This window comes from Procambarus clarkii, chromosome 35 (assembly GCF_040958095.1).
Source record: "Procambarus clarkii isolate CNS0578487 chromosome 35, FALCON_Pclarkii_2.0, whole genome shotgun sequence".
Lineage (NCBI taxonomy): Eukaryota > Metazoa > Arthropoda > Malacostraca > Decapoda > Cambaridae > Procambarus > Procambarus clarkii.
In genome coordinates this window covers 33,808,371-33,825,062 of record NC_091184.1, presented here as the reverse complement: position 1 = coordinate 33,825,062, position 16,692 = coordinate 33,808,371, and the positions used below count along the sequence as shown (strand labels likewise).

At 38.9% G+C, this 16,692-nt stretch overlaps 1 protein-coding gene across 1 annotated transcript; it reads left to right on the top strand.

The window, feature by feature from the left end:
* Positions 1–978: 978 nt before the first annotated feature.
* Positions 979–8,977, top strand: LOC123768373 (peptidyl-prolyl cis-trans isomerase D). Its single transcript, XM_045758828.2, has 7 exons — positions 979–1,137; positions 2,357–2,494; positions 3,279–3,574; positions 5,063–5,191; positions 5,447–5,565; positions 5,731–5,881; positions 8,665–8,977. The coding sequence occupies exons 1-7, from the start codon at positions 1,071–1,073 to the stop codon at positions 8,881–8,883; spliced, it is 1,119 nt and encodes a 372-aa protein (XP_045614784.2). The 5' UTR covers positions 979–1,070; the 3' UTR covers positions 8,884–8,977.
* Positions 8,978–16,692: the final 7,715 nt, after the last annotated feature.

The following is a 16,692-nucleotide window of genomic DNA, read 5'->3' as shown; positions in this document are numbered from 1 at the left end:
TTGAATTGGTATAAGTTCATCAATATCATCCATCACACAAGATGGATTAGTCATATATGGAGTCAGGAGAGACTAACAATGATGAGACGAGCTATATAGACTAAATTAAATGAAATGAAATTAAATTTTTTATTCAGGAAAAGTACATACATACTTTTATATATATATACACGTATGTATGTATGTACATACTGTATATACTATGAATAATTGTTATAATAAACAATTACGATTCTATTAATTGTAATTTGATTTAAAAAAATTAATAAATAAGTCCCCCCATTGCAAAGGCCAGTTTTCCTTCTAGCTTGGATTTTTTTTATTTAAAAGAATATGTGTACAAAGAACAATTGTAGAATCACTGATGAAACCACTATTACGCTAAGAGTTTCAAACAAAAATTAAAATAATATAAAAAAATAACTAATGGTGTGAGGTGGTAAAACATTTAATACTAAAAGAGAAGTAAGCTAACAAATTGAGAACGTTGACGGGCAGATAACAAATGAATACGATAAAGGGGGATACTTAAGGATGCCATAGACTATATTACATTATGGAGTGAATAGTTTTAGCAACAGTACAGTAGTGTATTTACATGAATAACAATGGGAATACAAGGTGTAATTTAAAAAAAGCAACTGGACTCTTTCTCATCAAATTGAATTCCCATATAAAAATAAAAAATAAATAATGACGCAAACAGATGCTTAAATTTTTCTACTGCCGCCCAAAGAATATGTAAAAGAGGAATTAAATAAATAAATGTTAATGCATAATTGAATGCATAAAACAAAACAAAAAAAACGCATTTAACTTTAGTTGTTAAAATGTTGACTATAATAATAATAATATTATTATTTTATTTTAGGAAATGTTTCCAATTTATTATATGTTTCTCTGATAATGAACAATGAACGTCATGTTTTGTTGATCTTAGCTGTTTTTTATTTACCATTTGAGGCGTGATAGTTTATTTTTGTCTATTGGTTTTATTTGAGCGGGTGTGGCAGTAGTGTGGTAGTGTGTGGCGCAGCACCACACTGTGGTGGTGGTGGTGGTGTGGCGTCATGGCTGCTTCTCCTCTCTCTCACAACCCACATGTGTTTCTTGATGTTAAAATTGGAGAAGAAATTGGTAAGTGTTGTTGGGAGGGAGGTCTGGTGTCCCTGGTGTAGGGGGTGTTGTGCCCCCTGGCTGGTGTATGGGGTGTTGTGTCCCCCTGGCTGGTGTAGGGGGTGTTGTGTCCCCCTGGCTGGTGTAGGGGGTGTTGTGTCCCCCTGGCTGGTGTAGGGGGTGTTGTGTCCCCCTGGCTGGTGTAGGGGGTGTTGTGTCCCCTGGCTGGTGTAGGGGGTGTTGTGCTCCCCTGGCTGGTGTAGGGGGTGTTGTGTCCCCTGGCTGGTGTAGGGGGTGTTGTGCTCCCCTGGCTGGTGTAGGGGGTGTTGTGCCCCCCTGGCTGGTGTAGGGGGTGTTGTGTCCCCCTGGCTGGTGTAGGGGGTGTTGTGTCCCCCTGGCTGGTGTAGGGGGTGTTGTGTCCCCCTGGCTGGTGTAGGGGGTGTTGTGTCCCCTGGCTGGTGTAGGGGGTGTTGTGCTCCCCTGGCTGGTGTAGGGGGTGTTGTGTCCCCTGGCTGGTGTAGGGGGTGTTGTGTTCCCCTGGCTGGTGTAGGGGGTGTTGTGCCCCCCTGGCTGGTGTAGGGGGTGTTGTGTTCCCCTGGCTGGTGTAGGGGGTGTTGTGCCCCCCTGGCTGCTACAAGGGGTGTCGTGTCCCTACCATCTCAGATTTTCATGAAATTTGGTATAAGACGTGAAGTAACTTACAAAAGCAAATTTGTAGTGCTCAGTAATGCACAATATTAATACAGCAGGGTTGCCAGTGTGAAATAGTAGTACTGTATTATATTTTTGCTTAAAGCTCAACGAAAAATTCATAAATTTACATCTAATTGAGGTACAGTACATAAAACCTTTGAATTGTGCTAATTGAATTAAAGCTAAGAAAACATGTTTTATTATTAAAAATAGTTTTACTTTAAATATTGAATTCTTTCATTTCAAGATTGTATGACATAACCTTTGACCCCTGAATACTGTATTCATTATATATGTTGATACATATCTCAAAGTATGTAATAAAATTGCTTCACTCCACTTCTGCTTTTTAATGAGCTGCAAATAAAAAAATACATGTATATTTATAGCATAGCATACACGGACTGGTACTGTACTCCGAAAGTTAATGCTATGTACAAATTTTTATTCGCAGTAGCACAACTACTTCCCTGTAACAATTATCAAAAGGAATATTACAAATTATATATTAGGCATACTATATTGGTAATAAATTGTAATATTTCAGTTGGGCGAATTGTGTTGGAGCTTTTTGCCGATACGTGTCCCCGAACAGCGGAGAACTTCCGGGCTCTTTGTACAGGGGAGAAGGGTATTGGCAAGAAAAATCTTCCCTTACACTTTAAAGGATGCACCTTCCATCGAAGTAAGCATGATAATATTATCTTGTTTTCTGTAAAGTTTTAAATTGAAAAATTAATGTGAATGAAATAATTTTGATACCTGCTAACAATGCCTCTTTCTGTTCAGCAGTTTTCTTTATAGTAATCTAGAATAAGAGTAGCAACACTCAAGGGGTTTACCAAGTAAAACATTTTGTTTTTAAGAGGGATCCTTACACATTGGGTCATTTGAAGTAGATACAGTAACATTATATCATAAAGAGTCGGATCTAACGGCAAGATTTGTTAACATTAGTAACTTTTGTAACAGCTTGACAACTAGTACAATGCAGGGATACCTTTACTTTAATAAAGAGTGTCACACAATAGCTATGCAACAATACACAGCAGGAATCATTTTCCACAGTACACCTGCAAGGAGGTATTGGGTCTCGATCCTCTTGACGAGTATAATGTTGACAAATAAATGTTTTGCTCCTGCATTTTCTCAGGTTTGATCCCCTTCCCGCATCAAAGTGGGATGATAATGATTATATTCTTATGTAACAAAATTTAGACTTTAATTCACTCCTCTTTAATTTAATTCAATAATTCTTATCATTTTTCAGTTATGAATGTTGACTTAAGCTTTCCTTTATCATTAAATTTTTAGGAGATGCTATGGTTGATTCTTTATTTGCTGGTTTTACCTTAATAACAGCGGTGTATGGTTGAAGGGTACACAGATAAAACATTATCTAAGAGTAAAGTATTCACATTTGGTGTTTCGCTACTCAGTACTGTATAGTATAAAACTTTTATTTCCAGTTATCGAACATTTTATGATACAAGGAGGGGACTTCACGGACCACAATGGCACGGGTGGTGAAAGCATTTATGGGGATAAATTTGAAGATGAAAACTTTAAGCACAAGCATTCCTCGGCGGGAGTTCTCTCCATGGCTAATGCTGGCCCAAACACAAATGGTTCTCAATTTTTTATTACTCTATCGGATACTCCCCACCTGGATGGGAAGCACGTGGTCTTTGGTCGTGTAATTAAGGGCCTGGGCGTTACAAAGATCTTGGAGAAGGTGAAGACAGATGGTGATAAACCAGTTGAGGTATGTATTTTATTAACAGATTTAGGTAAACTTCCTTTACTCATTCTTTCCTCTAAATTCTCCCTGGTATGTATGGGTGTTGTATTCATAATGGCATTCTTTTGATTTTATTAGTTTGGTTCATTTGATATGAAAAGCTGGGCAGTTTATTTAAATATTCCTTATTCTTTAGTGAATTTTTGTACAGTTTAGGTTGAAAAAATTTGAATTTTCAAAGTGACATGTAACTCTATTTAGAATACTTTTGCAGTTTCTCAGGTGTCTATATTTGCATGTTCCATTAGTTCTTCTTGAAAGCCCATATTTACAAACACTCCATACAAAATATTGGCAGGTACCAGATTCATGCTTTGTTGAAATATCTTGGTTTATCCCTAATACACTATGTTGGCTCTTTGCAGAGAGATTTAAGCCGAGAACTTTCAGATTCCTGTTATTGCTTGGTCATTTCCTTAACTATTTCTATTACTACTGTTTCTCTGATCAGCTAATACTTTCAGATTAAAGGATTAGCTGATCATCAAACAGATTAAACAAGTCTTGCCTCATTCTTGATTGAGGAAATTTATTGACAAGTTTGAAATGAAAACTGCTTTTTAAAAAAATGGCAAAGTGGCATTAAATTTCAGAAGTATCCTTTTCCTTTTAGGGAATGAATGCACAGGATTTGACAATGAACATCTGATACATGAACTATTTCAAGCCAGAATGTTAATGGAACATAAATTTGTAGGCATTTAATAAAACTTTGCATTCCTTGAATCTTTTGAAGATGCCTCTCACTTGTGTGTTGTCAGGATAACAATGTCTGTGTAGCGCTACATGTGAACGTTTTCCATTGATTGTAAAGCTAATAAAGTTAACCTGCACAACATAATGAGTGATATGAAGTTCAGCAATTCCAAGATTGCTCTTCTAAAGAACAGGCAAGTTGTACTAGGTAATATATATTGTGATAATTCCACCTTCCCTCGCCCTTTAGTCCCAAAAGTACTGTACGAGTACTTTCCTTCTCGATGGCCCCCATCCCCTTCCCCCACCTACATAACTTGCTATTATTACTAACAAAAATATGGGCAGCATGATTAGGTTAACTTGGGAAAGGTATCTGGTATAATCACAGAATATAGATAGCTCAGATGAGGCCTTTAGTGGACGGAGGACAGAGTACTCCATTCCTCATGTGTGGTGTTCGTAGTAGAGCACTTTTCATATTAGGCATGGCTACAGAATACGAAGGTTAAACCTTTGGAAAGTGAGAGTACAGTACCCATTGTACGTCGACCAGGCCTGAAGCCTGGTCGACGACCGGGCTGTGGGGTCGCTAAGCCCGGAATCACCTCGAGGTAAGGTATCCACTAGTTAATTAATTCAGATTATTGATTTAAAATGCCAAAGGTGATATTTTGAGTTAGAAAACTGATAATTAGAATGTTTCTTTATAGTCTAGAAATGTACATTTAATCATTGGCATATTTTCAATTTCAGAGGTGTGAAATATATGATTGTGGAGAATTCAAACCAGGTGATGCTTTTGGAATTATTGATGACGATGGCACAGTGGACATCTACCCGCAATTCCCAGATGATTCGGACATCAATTTTGACGAGGCCACTGTAAGTTTAATTATATTAGGATTTGTTTTCCAGCCTCTGCAGAAGGAATAATGGTCTTTGTAAGGGATCTAATAACGCTAAAGAAGCATTTTTAACCTCATTGTAATACTAACCATTTCTCTGTAGAACCTTGACTTCAAAAAGTGCCAGGATGTGAATTGATAACAAATTCGTAAATTGTTGAGAGAAAATATAGTTGAGACGCTTTCAGATTATTTTACTTTTAGGGCATTAAAATTGGAACCCATGTTTCAGATGGTGGAGTTGACCAAGATTATCAACAATATCAAGGATGCAGGGAACACTTTCTTTAAAAAGCAGGAATACTGTACTGCCATCAAGAAATATCATAAAAGTCTTTCATACGTTAACTAGTAAGTAAATTTGTGATTAAAAACAGGATTTAATGAAAAATATATAGTATACAAAGTAATTTTTAACTTTCATAATATCCAGCCCTGTATTTAAAAATCTTCAAAGAATTTAGATATTGTCTTAAAAAACAACATAATTTTGTTACAATTTAACTTTTATTACAGTATAAAAGATAATTGTTCCACGAAACGTGCCGACTTAACTGACTCCGATACCAACACCCTGAATAATCTGGCAGTGTCGTGCCTTCTTAATCATGCTTTGTGCTCATCTAAGCTGGGGTGGTTTGATAGAGCTATCTCCGATTGTTGTCAAGTAAGTAATTTAATATCTTTTGCTAATAGTGCTCACAGAAGGCTCTGTTAGGAATGTGTAGGTGGATATTAAAATATGACAACAATTATTTCTGAAGATGGGTTACTAAACAGGAGCAGCATAAGAACTGTACTTGAGCTGTATGTAAGTTGAAGAAAAAGCTGTGTTGCAATTAAGAATATCCTCAAAACATTTCACTTACTATTTTTGACCTTTGTGGTAAGTGATTTCAACACTGCACATCATGCAACCTGCCCTCTCTAATAATACATTGCATTTTAACATCAAAATTCCCAATGGACAAAATATAATGTACTATAAATCATAGCAGCTTACAAATACTTACATCTATGCATGGGGTCGATCAGCTGGGTTAGGCTAGGCTCGGGCAATTTAATACATCATTTCTGTGATGTGACAGCTAGAGAGGATGGGCTGTGGAGTGGAGCTATTAAGACAAAAGCTGCTCTACCGTGTACTGGCCAGCCTTTCATCAAGGCCGGACAGTTTTGTTCCTTATGTGTAGAGGGAAGGGAAGGGAACTATCAGGAGGAAATGCTAAGTCACTACGCCTATATAGCACTCGGAATGGATTAGGATAAGGATTGGGCGGGGGAAAGGAATGGTGCCCAACCACTTAGATGGTTGGATATTGAATGCTAATATGCATGAAGTGAGAAACATTGCTCTGCCATCTAACCCAAGTTGTTGGGCTGTATGGTTGATATTGAAAAGTCTTGGGTACAACACAATTGGGCCAGTTATGATTGACGAGAACCTGCATTTCCCTGAAGTAGCTGCTCACTGGCTAAGGCAGAAGCATCAGAGGAGGCCAGTAGATATTCGGCATGTATCCAAAACTAGATACCTGTACTCGTAAATCTTCTCATAAAACACTGGAGAATAAGTATTTCTACGACCCACTATAGACTGGGGTTGCAAGAGAACATAATGCCAAAAAGTAGTCCATTGCCAATTGCAAAAAGTCATTGCATTATAGGCATCTTGTGCAAGACGGCAGATGACGGGTGGTTGTGCGAGGAGGCAGCTCTTCAGGGGTTCATGAAAGAAGGCGACTTGGCCAAAACAGGAGTCTGGTGCCAATAAACTGCATACACCTGAGAGAAAAAAATACAATGCCAACAGGTCAGAGACAACAGGAATGACCATTGAGGTCTAAATATCAAGCCACCCCAAAAATTGAAAACTATTGTGTCTGATACAGAATCAGATGGGGAACCCAGAACAACCTGGTGGATAACACAAAACAAATAAACCCTGTCTGGCTAGCCAGACACAGATGGGCAAGCGTGCCAGGCATGGGAAGCTTCCTTGTGCAGCAAACACTAAACCCCAATATTAAACCACTTGGCAATGGAAGGCCAAAAATTATATATTAAATTACATATAGTACTGCTATATTACAAGGAAATCATGTATGTGAATCTTGCATACACATGGCTAATTTGTAAGGCCTTCCCATGCACTAGGAACAGAGTCGAGCATAATAGGCAAGCATTTAATTTGCATCAGTGTGCATAAGAAAAAAATAAAAAAAAAAACTTACCAACAATGTAGGCTAATGTGGATTGCCAAGTTTTATGCACTGGCTCGAGTAAAGGAGATGCATGGGGAGTTGGCTCAAAGGAGGAAATTTGCAACCTATCAAGCACGCATTCCTGGTGGGATGTTGGAATGCTCGCCCAACCACAGGGAAGATAACTCTGGCCTCAGTCAGAGAGAAATGGCACACAGAATTATGAAGCTGTAACTGAAACAAAGCAGTGGTAGCCCCCGGGAGAATGTTCCAGGGAAAAACTACACCCATTTACCTGAAAATGTGAAGCAGTCAACAGGCCTTACAAAGGAAGGAGGGTAGCTTTTTTTTTTTTTTTTTTTTTTTTTTTTTTTTTTTTTTTTTTTTTTTTTTTTTTTTTTTTTTTTTGAGATATATACAAGAGTTGTTACATTCTTGTACAGCCACTAGTATGCGTAGCGTTTCGGGCAGGTCCCTGGAATACGATCCCCTGCCGCGAAGAATCGTTTTTTCAACCAAGTACACATTTTACTGTTGCGTTAAACAGAGGCTACAGTTAAGGAATTGCGCCCAGTAAATCCTCCCCGGCCAGGATACGAACCCATGACATAGCGCTCGCGGAACGCCAGGCGAGCGAGTAGTGAGTTAATGGTACCAGGTGGAAGAGTAAGTGGCTAGTTGAGATCCTAGGTGACTTAGGCTGCCTGGTGGTGGTAGAGTGCATCGTCATTTGGCCAGTTACCCCAGGGTACCAGTTCTTTACCTTGTGATGTCTTATTTTCTTTAAGTAGATGCTTGTTTTGTTACACTTTTGGAAGCCAAAACTGTCGATAGATTCAAAATGTTATATGGCAGAGTACTGGGAAGACGGAACACCTCGAGCATAACTCTCATCCTGTAACAACAATTGGGTAATTACCTATCATTTTTTGTAGATTTTGGATTAATTCATTCCCCCCAATCTCATCATTACCTGAGAGCAAGCCAGGATTTGGTCATGGGTTTCAGAAGTCTGGCGTGTATAGCTAAGGCTTTGTGATTAACAGAGCTAAGCTACTGATGGTGGGCCAAAAACTATGAAATGCAGAAAATGTTTAAATTTAGAATGGGTCTATAACCAAATTAATCCATGTTGGTAAATTTCAGTTTATTTTCCATTGATAATCCAGGAGTGCTAGTAACTACTCATGTCCAGCAGTGACTGGGAGGCTATACAGTTTATATAACTAAGCATATTTTCTTGCAGGCACTCGAGCTCGATGGTAATAATCCAAAAGCTTATTTCCGTCGTGGTCAAGCATACAATCTGAGCAATGATGCAGTTGCTGCCAAAGCTGACTTAGAAAGGGCACGAGAGCTTGAGCCAAATGACAAGGGCATCTTAAAGGAACTAGATTTAGTTTTAAAAAAGATAAAGGCTCAGAAAGAAAAAGAGAAAAAGATATATGCTAAGCTTTTTCAGTGAATAGAGATTCCAACTATAGTGCAGATCCTTCAACTAATGTGTATGTATAATGTTTTGTACCAGTCTGATGTGTAATAAATTAAAATGAAATTTCTTTAACTTGTCTTCATATAATCCATTTTGTATACAGGATGATATCCAGACCAGTGTGGTGTGCGTTAATTTTAGTACCTTGTTCAAGGCGCATTCCAGGCTATTGCTGATGCCATATTCAGTTTTATTCCCCTTCTACTCCCAAACAAATTTTTGGTATTTTTGAGGGTAAGTAATGATGATCAATCTTTGGGCACATTGAGATACATAAATACGGCTTTTGTAATACTGTGCAATATTCAAATATGATTAACTATTGTACTTGTGTTCCAGATAATCTATGTTCTCATTAATTTCAGTAGAGCAATTTTAAATTCTTTCGTCAGACTTATAGAAATATGAGCCGAGTCCCAGTTTTTGCACCAAATGTCTTCCAGCATCTAAGCTCAGCAGCATGATCTGTCTTCTGTATAAAATAAGCTTTTATCCATGTTAAAATACTGTACCAATCCTCTATCCTAACTGGTTTTGACTGATTACTTGTGCAGGCAGACATCTCCAATAAAATATTGACATTAGTAAAAATTTTACAAAATTTGTTTGTTGATTGAACTGCACATAACCGGAGATGTTTTATGGTACAGTGCAACTTTTGAAACTCCCAGGGTAACACGGCTCGCATGCACTTCCTGTGGCATCCAGTATACAGCTGGTATCTTGGACAAAAATGTGAGTACTCGCCTAGTTATGTTTGTGGGGTTGAACTTTGACTTTTTGGTCCCGCCTCTCAACTGTTAATCAACTGGTGTACAGGTTCCAGAGCCTATTGGGATCTGTCAAATCTACATTTGAAACTGTGTGTGGAGTCAGCCTCCACCACATCACTGCCTAATGCATTCCATTTGTTAGCTACTCTGACTGAAGAAATTCTTTCTAATGTCTCTGTGGCTCATTTGAGTATTAAATTTCCACCTGTATTCCATTGTTCATGTTCCACCCGTGCTAAATAGTTTGTCTTTGTCCACCCTGTCAATTCCCACGAGAATTTGGTAGGTGGTTATCATGTCTTCGTCTTACTCTTCCGTTTTCCAGGGATGTGAGGTTTACCTCCTGTAGCCTTTCCTCATAGCTCAGACCTCTCAAGTTCTGGGACTAATCTGGTGGCATACCTCTGAATCTTCTCTTTGTCTTGTGTTTAACTAGGTATGGACTCCAGGATTGGTATGACATAAGTGGTTTACAAGGTCCTGAATTTATTCCTTACACAAGTTTCTCAAGGCAGTTCTTATGTTGGTTAATCTGGCACATGTTGCTGATGATATCCTTTTGATGTGGGCTTCTGGGGACAGGTTTGGAGTGATATGAACCCCCCAGATCTTTCTCTCTATTTGACTCTTGCTGATTTCACCTCCCAGATGGTACCTTGTGTTTCAGCTTCTTGCTCCCTTTGCCTAATTTCATTACTTGATACTTTGAATTGAACTTTAGTAGCCATTTTCTAGACTATTCCTCCAGTTTGTCCAGGACATCCTGTAGTCTATCTTCATCTGTCTTGATTCTTCTTATAATTTTTGCATCATCAGCAAACATTGAGAGGAATGAGTCTATATCCTCTGGAAGATCGTTTACATGTACTGTATTAGAAACAGGATGGGTCAAAGTACAGAGCCCTGTGGGACTCCGCTGGCAACATCTCGTAACTCTGATGTCTCCCCCTCAGTTACTTGCTGTTTCTTGATGCTTAGATACTCCTTTATCCACTGGAGCACCTTACCTTTTATTTCTGCCTGTTGTTCCAACTTTTGTAACAGCCTTTTATGGGGCACTGTGTCAAATGCTTTTTGACAATCCAAGAAAATGCAGTCTGCCCACCCTTCTCTTTCTTGCCTAATTTTTGTTGCTTGATCATAGAATTCTATTAAGTCTGTGAGGCACGATTTACCATCTCTGAACTGATGCTAGTGGTGTGTTACAAAGCTATTTCCCTCTACATGTTCTACGAGCCTTTTCCTCACGATCTTCTCTTATCACCTTACATGGTATGCAGGTTAGGGAAACAGGTCTATAGTTCAGTGCTTCTTGCCTGTCACCCTTTTTGTATACAAGTTCAAGTTCAAGTATGTTTATTGAGATAAGCAATAAATACATCTCAAAGGGATAGAGTAGCTTAGGCTATTTCTACCCCCCTCTACTTCAAGTCCCTCAAGGGGCGCACAAATTCAGTGAGTACAAATAGACATATAGCAGTACAAAAATCCCATTTAACATTGCATACAGCAAGTACAGCATATAATTGTTACATTCTTGGGGCAAAATTCTTGTAGCTCCTAAGTATACTGTCTATTATACCATTATCACACATCCAAACAATTTGATGTGGTACACTATTTATTTCCTTATTTCTATATTTTTCAATAAGGTGACACTCTAATACATAATGTTCTAAGGTGTGGGCGGACGGCATACTGCATAATTTACACTCCTTATCTTTTTCACTGACATCAACACCGTATTGCCAGATATATTTATATCCTAATCGTAATCTCATGTAAATTGAATCCTTCCAAGTAGACTTTCCTTTACCATAAGTGAAGGACGAATTTGTATTTATTATTGAATAATTCTTAAGTGTGTTACTACTGTCCACCATTGCCATTCTCTTTATCATTTCTTCACCCTCCTGAATCACCTTGAGTCTTGTTTTTATTTGTTTCAAGGTTAACTGACATACAACATCAACAAGAGTTTTTTCAGTGGCTCTCTTCGCTGTGTCATCAACTACCTCATTCAACAGTATTCCCACATGTGAAGGGATCCACATGAATCTTACTTTATACCCAGTTTTTTCTAGTCTTTTAACATTCTCTCTACACTCTATCACAATATTCTGATATACTGGGCGTCTGCTATTTAAAGACTCTAACGCTCCTCTGCTGTCAATAAAGAAGCAAGCATTTTTTCCACATTTGACTACTTCCTGTAATCCTGCTAATACTCCTTGGAGTTCAGCCTGCGTTGAAGAGACATTGTCAGTTAAGCGGCGTCCAATAACAGTATCTACAGTGCCGATGTCAGTGTACTCCCTGATCAAGACTCCACATCCTGCCTTCCCATCCCTAGCTACTGACCCATCACAATATACATGTAGAGTGTTTTCCGTAGGCAGTTTTCTAATTATACAATCATATGTTGCCCTCAGCTCTCCTATTTCATACATACTTTTTTTCTTATGCAAGGGAGCAATTACTACATCTACATTACAATCCTCCCATGGTGGTGTAAATTTTCTCTTGGGCACAGCAATACACTCTGTAATAACATCATACTTTATAACATTATAACATAATTTATTCATATATACTCTCTTCTTCATCATACACTGTTCACTACTTCCCACCTTTTGAACCGAGAGGATTAATTCATTAGCTCCCCCACCTCTCATTAATCTAATGGCAGAGGCTACATTTATCTCTGAAATTCTATCCCCAATACTCTGCAGATTCAACTCCATCCTCATTATCTCAATCATAGCATTTCTTGGGCATCCTAAGATAATTCTCATTGCTTCATTTTGTACCTTCTCCAACTTGCCCATCCTACCTTTACCAAAACAAGAAATGACAGGTGCAGCATAATCAATAAGAGATCTTACAGTACTCAAGTATAACATTCGTAGCACAGGGACTCCCACTCCCTTTCCACAGCATGCCAAAGCCTTCAGAGGTTGTAATCTCTTCCGACATTGACCCAACAGTCTGTTCATCTCAGCTTCCAAACTCTCATGGGTATATCCAACATATATGCCTAAATATTTATATATATTAACTCTCTCTATATTTTTATCGTTTATTTTCAAAACAATGGGGCTCCGACTTCTACATTCAAACTTAGTTTTGTTTTCATTAACCACCAATCCCATATGGTGACACAGGTTTCCGAAATTGTCCAACACTGTTTGAACCTTTGAAATATCTTTGCCCTGAAATAAAATATCATCGGCATATATGATCGGAGTTACCCCATTTGAGTATCTCTCAGATGCTATCTTATTCATTAGTACATTAAACAGGGTGGGACTCAAAACTCCTCCCTGAGGTGTGCCGAGTTCAAAAGACCTCACACCTGACATACAACCTTGATACCACACCTGAGCCTTCCTTTCGTAAAGATAATCCCCTATCCAGCGCAATAATTTCCCTTTAACACCAAGACTAGCTAATTCATATAAAATAACCTCTTTGTTGGCTTTATCAAAAGCTCCTTGTAAATCAATGAAAATTCTATAATAATCATTTTCATTAGCTAGACATTTAATAATACAATCAGAGGTACTTTTTCCTTTGAGGAACCCGAACAAATTACTAGACAGCTGATCACCTATTATATATAAAAGTCTATTTAAAATGATCCTCTCCATCATTTTACAAAAACACGAGGTTAAAGACACAGGTCTATACTCTCCATTGGCTTTAGGGATAGGGATGATCATAGCTTTTTTCCATTTACTGGGAATACTGCCCTCTTTATAACTAATATTAAAGAGGTCTAAAAGTGGGCTTTTCGTCATAGTGGCAAGTTCATTAAGTATTTCATAAGTTACTCCATCCTCCCCAGGTGCGGTAGATTTCCCAACTTTAATCGCCGTTATTAGTTCTTCTCTGGTAATACCTGTGCAAGTGACATCACCACTGTTACCTGCTATAAGTATAAAATCCTTTCTTAGATCTTTCCAAGAATCTAATGACTCTCTCGTTACAGCGGGTAATGAACTAAGTTTGGCAGCTTCCGCCCATTTATTTACGAGCTCATTTGCAATTCCTTGCGGGTCTGGATGTGCAACAAAATTGTGCTTTTTACCCCTTATTTTATTTACGTCTTGCCAGATTTCCTTCAAGTTTCTGTTACTCCCAACTTTCTCTGCAAATTCCTGCCAATACTTGCTCCTAATTTCCTTTCTCTTCTCCCCACACAGCCTAGCAACTGCCAGTAAAGCATTCTTCCCTTCCTCAGTCCTACCATTCCTATTCCAATCCCTGTGAGCTCTCCTCATTGTTAATGTCCACCCCTTAAGCATCTTGTCATGTGTATAATTTTCTTTTCTGGGGGGATGCCTTTTTATACTAGATGGTTTCCGGTTCAATGTTGCATTAAATACATCTACCTCCTTAATTAAATCTTCATAAAATGCTTCTGCCGAAACCGGCTTATAAGTATCATACCAAGACTTAATATGGCCGACAAGACCCCTTAATTCTCCCTCATTAAACTTTAACCTTTTCCTCTGAAGGCAGGCATGCTTTTTATCTAGTTTAAGCTGTATTTGTAATGCAAAATGATCACTTAGCATTTCATCCACAGTAAGACAATTCCCCTCTATGCCCTCAGCATTTATTAAACAAGCATAATCTAATCTCCCTCCCCTCAAATGAGTAGGAGAGGGCTCGCCCAGCAGTTGAACATCTTCATGTTCCTGCAAAAACTGGTACCATCTGCAACCATTCCTATTTGCTTTACCCCTTGATCCTAAAGCTGGATGTCTGGCATTAAAATCCCCTACCACAAGTGTATCTTCAGAAAAGAAGGAATCTGGCAAGTATCGTAAATCAAGGGAGCTATCAGAGATGTATAGATTAATGAAATTTAACTCTCGGTCCTTTAATTGTATCCGCAAGCTAATACTTTCAATACCTCTATATCTCTGAGGAATTCCAGTTATCTCGGCAGGTATGGTACTTTTGACATAACATGAGACCCCCCTAGTTCCTCCATCAGCATATAAGTGAAAGCCTCTATAGCCATTTAGCCTCAGTATGCTACCATCCCTATCCCCAGTTTCCTGGAGTGCTACTATGTCAATATCCTCTCTAAGAGTATAATAGTGTACATCCACTGCTCTAGTTTTTAATCCATTAATGTTCCAAGATAATATTCTCAATTTACTTTCATCCATGATTAATAATAAAACTACCTTTGCCCTGTCCGTCACATTCCATGAGATACAAGAGTACCTTAGAAACTTCCTTCCAACACCGTAACATTTTTTCTTTCTCCTCACCTTCACAACTACTACTAACATCGAAGGTAATATTTTTCATATCTATTTTCTTTGTTATTTCTGTAACCCGTTTTACTTTAACCGTTCTTTCACCATTTGTCACAACAGGAGGTTGAACACCGCTAACACTACTAGAAAGTGTATTCTCCTGACTATCCTCTATCATCGTTACCTCATGCACATCATTACTTTCTTCTACGCACGTTTCACTTTCCATTTCACGTCTCGTTTTACTTTCAATTACACGTCCTGTTTCACCACCATCTTTACCCCGTCCACCTTCCATGGCCAATTTTTCCAATGCCTCAATCCTCTTATCTAGTTTTTTTAGATACTCCAAAATTTGATTACCAACCTCAGAGGTGACCATATTGTCCTGAACCTTGTCGTCACAAGGTTTCAGTTTTTCCACTGCATGATGTACTTTCCCTAAGCTCGCCTTTACTTTCTCCGTCCCTTTTTCCCACACATTGATCATAGGGGCTGCCGTTGGCTTCCAACTGTTTCCTCCATGTTCCTCTTGCACAATTTTTCCTTGCTGCGAGGATACATCTATCCTGCTTGTAGGACCCGTTCTAGTCTCTTTCAGATGAGGCTTCATGGGGCATAGAGAGGAACCAGCATTGTGGCTGCCTCGACAGTTGCAACAAAATGGGATAATCTTTTCACTTCTTTCAATCTTGACTCTACACTCTCGCGAGTCGTGATTTTTCCCACAATACCGACACCTGGGGTCAAACTGGCATTTCCATGCCATATGTCCCCAACGTGAACACTTCATGCACAGTATAGGCTCCTCAACGTATTTTGCAACGTTCCTATAGCCTAGTCCTTGCACAAAAATTTTCTCCGGCGCCTCACCCTTTACCAAGGCAACAACCTGGCTTCGTTTGTCACCACGAACACTGTTCCTCTTGGCCCAGACAACATTATCATTGTTAAGAAGAAGACAGTCAGGATCCAAATAAGTTGGAAACTTGAAAACTATGATCTTTGTGTGCAACATACCTTCTTCTGGAGGAACCATCACTACATTCTCAAATCCAACCGTCGTGAGGCGTTCCACGGCCTGTTCAGTCCCAACTGTTATGTAGGGCCGGTGAAGACCCTCCTTGAAAAGTGGTTCGTATTCCAAACATTGTTTAGCCAAACGTACCGTCCACTCTAGCTTTTGGTGGAAATTCAATTGGCATGTTGTAGGGAACAACAGCCTCTTCCTTCTTGTCTTGTCTTGAGTCTTGCCGAGTAGGGTCTCATTCTTTGGTCTCTTTGCAATCTCATCGTCACTCTCACTGTCTCGCTGTCTGTTATTATTTCTCCGTTTCTTTTTGTTCACTACTTCACTACTGTTTTGTTCACTTTTGTATACAGGGACTACATTAGCTGTCTTCCAGCTTTCTGGTAGATCTGTTATCAGCAACTTGTTATACTCCATAGGGAGTGGCACACTTAGTGCTTCTGCACCTTCTTTTAGTATCCATGGTGAGTTCTGTCAGGCCCAACAGCCTTTGTTACATTCAGCTCCAACAGATTCCTTTTGATCTCATCACTGGTGAAGTCAAATTTCTCCAAGGTTGCTTGGTTTGCCGCTGCCTCATTTAGTGCAGGGCTTCTCCTTGTTCTATTGTGAAGACCTAGAATCTCTTGTTGAGTTCTTCACATACCTTGTCATTGTCTGTGCATCTGTTCTTCCCTTTTCTCTGTTTCATCACTTGTTCCTT

What these genes read in the sequence shown, in the direction of transcription:
- LOC123768373 (XM_045758828.2), top strand. Translation starts at nt 1,071, where the DNA reads ATGGCTGCTTCTCCTCTCTCTCACAACCCACATGTGTTTCTTGATGTT. An exon ending in TAAAATTGGAGAAGAAATTG is followed by an intron (nt 1,138 to 2,356) that starts GTAAGTGTTGTT and finishes GTAATATTTCAG; the next exon opens with TTGGGCGAATTGTGTTGGAG. An exon ending in AGGATGCACCTTCCATCGAA is followed by an intron (nt 2,495 to 3,278) that starts GTAAGCATGATA and finishes TTTTATTTCCAG; the next exon opens with TTATCGAACATTTTATGATA.